The sequence below is a fragment of the Oncorhynchus mykiss genome, chromosome 13 (assembly GCF_057628025.1).
Source record: "Oncorhynchus mykiss isolate SJ-2025 chromosome 13, ASM5762802v1, whole genome shotgun sequence".
Taxonomy (NCBI): domain Eukaryota; kingdom Metazoa; phylum Chordata; class Actinopteri; order Salmoniformes; family Salmonidae; genus Oncorhynchus; species Oncorhynchus mykiss.
The window spans coordinates 5378757-5386360 of NC_143034.1; the positions used below are offsets into that span (position 1 = coordinate 5378757).

The following is a 7604-nucleotide window of genomic DNA, read 5'->3' on the forward strand; positions in this document are numbered from 1 at the left end:
CTCTGATTCTTCTCTCACATCTCTTTCCTAGAATCAGGGGACAATGGGGTTAGCAATTTCTATCTCTTATTGCCCTTCCTTCCCCTCTTCTTGTCCTTTCTGCTGGGTCCTAATATCTTAACCCACTGATCCCCTACATATTTTAAGTCCCTCCTTAGATCTCCTGCTGCTTCCTCGCATCTCATCACTGCCCTGGACAGTTGATCCATCTTCTCCCAGTTAGGTGGGTTCCCTACTCCCCTTTCACTCTGTCTGCCTGGTCTTTCCTTCTCTCTCACTTCTGCTTTTTCTACTGCTTGTAGTGCCCATATGGGGCGTGTTAGTATAATTTAATTATGCCAATGTGCTTTCATCTATTTTATGAGAATTTGTAAGATTTCTTGTTTGCATAAAATAGACGCAGACCAGTCTTTAAATAATAGGTAATAGAATTTATTCTCGGAGCGCGCTACCACTTAAACACATGCATCAGTTTATATACAGATCATGACGTCATTTCATTGCTTTAACAGAATCCCCTCCTCTCGACCGGGACAAAGTAAGGTGAAAAGTTCATTCTAACTTACTAACACACTCCCAGATAACTTTTGACCCCTCAACATTATCGATCACCACTGAACTGACAGTTTTAATTAACAGAAACCCTAGGAATGCACTCACTGCCTTATCTAAAAACCCCAGAGCTAAGTTTCAGTTGGGTCAACCATAGGCTAACGACCTTATGTGTTTACAGTCCACAACCCATTTGTTCCTGCCCAGTTGGAATGGTGTTCATTAACATTTTATTACTCCTTGTCCTGTCACACAATCCCTTCTTATGAACTCCTATTGTTAATCAGATATAATATAACAGAGTATAATGGCAATTCATATGGCAATAAGGACATAAACAAAACCACAAAAGCACCAACTTTCAGTCCAAAATTAGACAAATGTGGGAGCAGTGTGTTAACTCATGAACTGTAAGTTTGTGTGAAATCTCTCTCTCCACAGTGGGAGCAGCATTGGTAAGGTTTCTCTCCCGTGTGGATTCTTTCATGTCATTTCAGTTGCCTTAACCAGGTAAATGTCATTCCACAGTGGGAGCAGTTCCAAAAGGCTTCTCCCTAGTGTGTATTTTCTCCCGCTGCTTCAGTTTCCCTAACTTCTTAAACCTCCTTTCACAATGAGAACCCTGGAAACGCTTCATTACAGAGTGTGTTAGCTCATGTTTTTTCCAGTTACTTGAGTCAGTGAAATTCTTTCCACACTGGGAGCAATGGTAAGGCTTTTCTCCTGTGTGTGTCCTCTTATGCGTTGCCAGGGCCCTTGATAGGATAAAACTCTTACCACAGTGGGAGCAGTGATAAGGCTTTTCCCCTGTGTGTATTCTCTTATGTACTTTCAAGTTATATAACCGGTTAAAAGTTTTTCCACATTGAGCGCATTTGTGAGGCTTGTCTCCTGTGTGCATTCTCTCATGTGCTTTCAGGTTCCATAACTGGGTAAAACTCTTTCCACACTGGGAGCAGTGGTGATAAGGCTTCTCTCCAGTGTGTGTTCTCTCATGCGCTTTCAGTTGCCTTGACCAGCCAAAACTCTCTTCACAATGGAAACATTGGTAAGGCTTTTTTCCAGTGTGTACTCTTTCATGATCTTTCAGGTTACTTAACCTCTTAAAAGTATTGCCACATTGAGAGCATTTGTGAGGCTTGTCTCCTGTGTGTATTTTCTCGTGTGATTTCAGGGAACTTAACTGTGAACATCTCTTTCCACACTGGGAGCATTGGTAAGGCTTCTCTCCTGTGTGTATTCTATTATGCAATTTTAGGGTCCCTAACTGGGTAAACTGCTTTCCACACTGGGAGCATTGGTAGGGCTTCTCTCCTGTGTGTATTCTATTATGTATTTTCAAGCTCCCTAACTTGGTAAAACTCTTTTCACACTGGGAGCACTGGTGTCGTCTTGCTGGTTTGGACGTCCCTGGCTCTGGTTCCTCCGAGTCTTGTCTCTCTCCTGCCAAAGACAAAGACAAAGTATTTCATGTAACAGATATTGGTATCTTATTCACAAGAAACGAATGAAAACAGATGGGAAATGGAGAAGGACGAGAAGCGGAACTTGTCCAATAAGAAACGCTTGTTTTTGTTTTCCGATGCAAAACATTTTGCTACGTTTTTCACTAATGAATAAGACCTTGAATGAAACCTCCACATGATAAAACTGTCTTCCGATTTAAAAGGGGTTTTAATCCAAATCAGATCCCTCAACCTGAGGTCAAGTTATTCACTATGACAAAGTCAAAAGCTGTACAACATCTGGAAACCAAGTCTGGTCTAGAAAAGTCTGAAAAATCTACTATAATAGGATACATTTGATCCATTGTTACGTTTTGTTGGTGACAAATTATTGGTTCAAGAGTATGGATGACAGGAAGTTAGTTGGTGCAGTGTTGCTAGATTTCAGTGCTGCTTTATTTACTAAATAAATTGTGTAGGTTGTTTTTTTGTTGGTAATACACGCTACTGGCTGGGGGACTTGTTGACCCGGGATCATTGGTAACCCCAATCATGACCATTAGGACTGTTCAGATGGGGGAACGTTCCAATTCTCAATTGGTAGAGGACACTTTCATTCAACATGTGCCATCCCCGGACTGCAGGGAACATCTCAAATGTTGTCAGTCACCTTTTGCACTCTCATGATAAACAAAATATGTAGTGAACTCAACTCTTGACGAAATAATGTTCTCTAATGCAGTAATGTTTTTCTAGAGGCAGATGATCACCATAGCTTGGAGGTTAAGACTTGGAGGAGACTTGTCTTAACAGGATGAAAGTCTCTTGATGAAATAATGTTCTCTAATGCAGTAATGTTTTTCTAGAGGCAGATGATCACCATAGCTTGGAGGTTAAGACTTGGAGGAGATTTGTCTTAACAGGATGAAAGTCAGCCCGCTACATCTGCAACAGACAGGAAGGAAGATTGACCTCTGACCCAGGTTAGTGACACAAAGACAAAGAGGCTGAGCATGCATGAGAAACAGCCATGGAATTTCATGAGCACAAACTAATGTATTTAAAAAGAAGAGCATGATATGAAGATGTGAATCCTTCATGTTGAGTTGGCTATGAAGAAGGAGGACAGAAACCTGAAGCAGCTGGTGTACCAATAGTAGGGTATGTTTTACTAGTAGGGTAGGTTTTACTAGGGTCTGCTAGTAGGGTAGATTCTACTAGGGTTTTACTAGTAGGGTAGGTTTTACTAGGGTCTGCTAGTAGGGTAGATTCTACTAGGGTTTTACTAGCAGGGTAGGTTTTACTAGGGTTTTACTAGTAGGGTAGGTTCTACTAGGGTTTTACTAGCAGGGTAGGTTTTACTAGTAGGGTAGGTTTTACTAGGGTCTGCTAGTAGGGTAGATTCTACTAGGGTTTTACTAGTAGGGTAGGTTTTACTAGGGTCTGCTAGTAGGGTAGATTCTACTAGGGTTTTACTAGTAGGGTAGGTTTTACTAGGGTTTTACTAGTAGGGTAGGTTCTACTAGGGTTTTACTAGTAGGGTAGATTCTACTAGGGTTTTACTAGTAGGGTAGGTTTTAGTAGGGTTTTACTAGTAGGGTAGGTTTCACTAGGGTTTTACTAGTGGGGTAGGTTCTACTAGGGTTTTACTAGTAGGGTAGGTTTTAGTAGGGTTTTACAAGTAGGGTAGGTTTTAGTAGGGTTTTACTAGTAAGGTAGGTTTTAGTAGGGTTTTACTAGTAAGGTAGGTTTTAGTAGGGTTTTACTAGTGGGGTAGGGTTTTACTAGTAGGGTAGGTTTTAGTAGGGTTTTACTGGTGGGGTAGGTTTTAGTAGGGTTTTACTAGTAGGGTAGGTTTTAGTAGGGTTTTACAAGTAGGGTAGGTTTTAGTAGGGTTTTACTAGTAAGGTAGGTTTTAGTAGGGTTTTACTAGTGGGGTAGGGTTTTACTAGTGGGGTAGGTTTTAGTAGGGTTTTACTAGTAGGGTAGGTTTTAGTAGGGTTTTACAAGTAGGGTAGGTTTTAGTAGGGTTTTACTAGTGGGGTAGGTTTTAGTAGGGTTTTACTAGTGGGGTAGGGTTTTACTAGTAGGGTAGGTTTTAGTAGGGTTTTACTGGTAGGGTAGGTTCTACTAGTAGGGTAGGTTTTAGTAGGGTTTTACTAGTAGGGTAGGTTCTACTAGTAGGGTAGGTTTTAGTAGGGTTTTACTAGTAGGGTAGGTTCTACTAGTAGGGTAGGTTTTAGTAGGGTTTTACTAGTAGGGTAGGTTCTACTAGTAGGGTAGGTTTTAGTAGGGTTTTACTAGTAGGGTAGGTTCTACTAGTAGGGTAGGTTTTAGTAGGGTTTTACTAGGGTTTTACTAGTAGGGTAGGTTTTACTAGGGTTTTACTAGTAGGGTAGGTTTTACTAGGGTTTTACTAGTAGGGTAGGTTTTACTAGGGTTTTACTAGTAGGGTAGGTTTTACTAGGGTTTTACTAGGTTTTACTAGTAGGGTGGGTTTTACTAGGGTTTTACTAGTAGGGTAGGTTCTACTAGTAGGGTAGGTTTTAGTAGGGTTTTACTAGGGTTTTACTAGTAGGGTAGGTTTTACTAGGGTTTTACTAGTAGGGTAGGTTTTACTAGGGTTTTACTAGTAGGGTAGGTTTTAGTAGGGTTTTACTAGGTTTTACTAGGGTCTGCTAGTAGGGTAGATTCTACTAGGGTTTTACTAGTAGGGTAGGTTCTACTAGGGTCTGCTAGTAGGGTAGGTTTTAGTAGGGTTTTACTAGGTTTTACTAGTAGGGTGGGTTTTAGTAGTAGGGTAGGTTTTACTAGCAGGGTAGGTTTTACTAGCAGGGTAGGTTTTAGTAGGATTTTACTAGCAGGGTAGGCTTTAGTAGGATTTTACTAGCAGGGTAGGTTTTCGTAGGGTTTTACTAGTAGGGTAGGTTTTCGTAGGGTTTTACTAGCAGGGTAGGCTTTACTAGGGCTGATCTTCGCACAATTTGAGGAGTTGCCACATAAGAATGGTATCGTGAGAGAGGTTAAAGTTCTCCTCTATTAAGGTCATGTCTCAATGTGTTTCAGTGTCCAAATGACCGTTTCTATTAGACCAAACCTCAAATAGCGAGTTGAAACTGCTTGTCTTCAGAGAGGAAGAAGTGATCTTTAGTCTGTTGTTGTGAGTGACAGGGGGAGAGGCTTGGTGACAGGGGGGGGGGCTTGGTGACAGGGGGGGGGGCTTGGTGACAGGGGGAGGGGCTTGGTGGCTGTACGGTGGGAAGGTGCACAGTGAACACAGAAGAAGCGAGTGTGAATACTTATGTAATTGAGATATTTCTGTAATTAATTTTCAATAAACTGGCAACAATTTCTAAAAACATGCGTTCACTTTGTCATTATGGGGTTTTGTGATGTCATTATGGGGTATTGTGATGTCATTATGGGGTAGTGAACAGTGTGTGTAGATGGTTGAGAAAAGACAAATGTTTTACATTTTGAATTCAGGCTGTGACAACAAAATGTGGAATAAGTGGTATGAATAAGTACTGAAGGCACTGTAAATTGAGGGGCTTTCATTTGTAGAAAATAAATAGACAGATTGTTGATAAACACCTTAAATCATCTTTCTATTAAAACAACAGTTTTCATTTCAGTATATATTCTAAGAGAATCCAATTGCTTATGGATGTTAATGATATCAGAACGCTGAAAAATGATACTGAAAAGAGAGAAACCAATTATAGACCATGTAAAACCTTGATGAAAGTTAGCTTTAGAGAGAAAGTTTCAAGATGATCCGAACATTACATTGCCTGTCCCAGTCAACCCCCTATCTTTACAAGACTCCAGAACAGGCAAACTAAACTCAAGACACTTCAATTTGGCCTGTATGGCTTCATTAACATCTTCTTAACTAATACTGGAGGAAAGCTGTTATTGGGGGAAAAAATAAGCTTTCTAAAAGCCATGAAATATGATTGACTGAACGCCTCTTTATAGACTTGGCCTCCTACTCTGTAATAGTCCAAATTAATGCAATTTCCTACTTAAAACGTCTCAAATGAAGCCCAGAACATATCGTCCTTAAAGGATAATTATGAACATTGTTTCATTTGGAAATGACTCACTTTATTTGTGCATTGCTCAGGTTGAGCTTTCCACAGAATTAACCACAGACTTGTGCTAATATGTTCAGTCTGCCAAAAAAGCTTGTCCATTTCATGTAACATCCATAAAGCTTCCATTTGTTTTTATTTCTCCAACATGCCAAAATGTAGATTCCAGATTTCTTGGGTATACACTCTGCCCAAGGGGTACTACAGACCATTTATATTTTGTCTATCTATTCTGTGAGACTTAAATAAAGTTTTGATTTGCGTACAAAATGTATTTTATTTTTTTATTTATTTTACCTTTATTTAACTAGGCAAGTCAGTTAAGAACAAATTCTTATTTTCAATGACAGCCTAGGAACAGTGGGTTAACTGCCTGTTCAGGGGCAGAACGACAGATTTGTACCTTGTCAGCTCGAGGATTTGAACTTGCAACCTTTCGGTTACTAGTCCAAAGCTCTAACCACGCCACAGGTACAACATGTAATGTCCATAGAACTGGAATCACCCATAACTTCAGTAGAAATACCCTTTAAAATCACATTAGTTCGACAGAAAGAGATATTCAGAGACATGGATTCAACAACAACATAGTTTGTGCCCCAGTTTAAGACAGTACTCACTGGTGTTAATCAGATCTCCATTATTCTCTTCTTCCTCTTCTTCTTCCTCCTCCTCCTCCTCCAATGTGACAGTAATCTCCCCCTCCTCCTTCACTCCAAAAACTTGTTCCGTTTCTTTTACTAATACAGTCATATTCTCCTCCTCAACAAAAACGACATTCTCTTGTTTATCTTCCTCCTCTTTCACTCCGAAAGCTTCTTCTTCTTCTTTCACTGTAACAGTTTCACCCTCTACTTCCTTTTTAACTGTAACAGCCTCCTCTTCCTTCTCCCCTTTCACAATAACTTCTTTCTCCGTCCAGCAGACCTCCTCTTCTTTAGCAGGAGGGGAGTAGCTTAATGAACTCATGGTCGGGGATGTTAACTAGCTAGTTAGCTTTAGCGACTAGCCTAGTGCTCGGCTAATTTAACCAGTCAGCTAGCTGACTAACAACGTAAATATTAAATGGAGTAACTAGTAAAGACGCAGACAGTATGTTAAAAACACTGAAGTTAATACAAACCCAATGATCTACAGAGCTTCAATGTTTCGGTTTTATGTTAGCAAGCAAGCTACCGAGGTGGTTGAATCAGCCGTTTTGTTGTTGAGGAAGCTGTTCCGTCCACTAGTTAATACGTCACGCAAGAAGCGCCACCTGAAAGACGCATATCGCCATTTGCTGACTGGAGTGGGTAACACAGTTCAGGAAAATATTCCCAACGTTGTGTTTGTTCTGGCATGCAATATCATGGCATGCAATATCATAACAAGTCATTTCAAAACCTGTGTATTGTATTTAGCATGTTGCTGCCATTTGTACAATGTCCTGTTGAAAAATAAACTGTAAAAAACAACATTCCTTCACTCGCTCCACTATATATGAGAGGGAGCGAGAGAAGGAATGTTTTTA

The 7604-nt window shown here is 40.3% G+C and overlaps 1 protein-coding gene across 1 annotated transcript; it reads right to left on the bottom strand.

The window, feature by feature from the left end:
* Positions 1-410: 410 nt before the first annotated feature.
* Positions 411-7318, bottom strand: LOC118947626 (uncharacterized). Its single transcript, XM_036972571.2, has 2 exons — positions 6715-7318; positions 411-1995 (listed from the first exon to the last, which is right to left on the bottom strand). Exons 1-2 carry the CDS (start codon positions 7061-7063, stop codon positions 1070-1072), a joined length of 1275 nt encoding a protein of 424 aa, XP_036828466.2. The 5' UTR covers positions 7064-7318; the 3' UTR covers positions 411-1069.
* Positions 7319-7604: the final 286 nt, after the last annotated feature.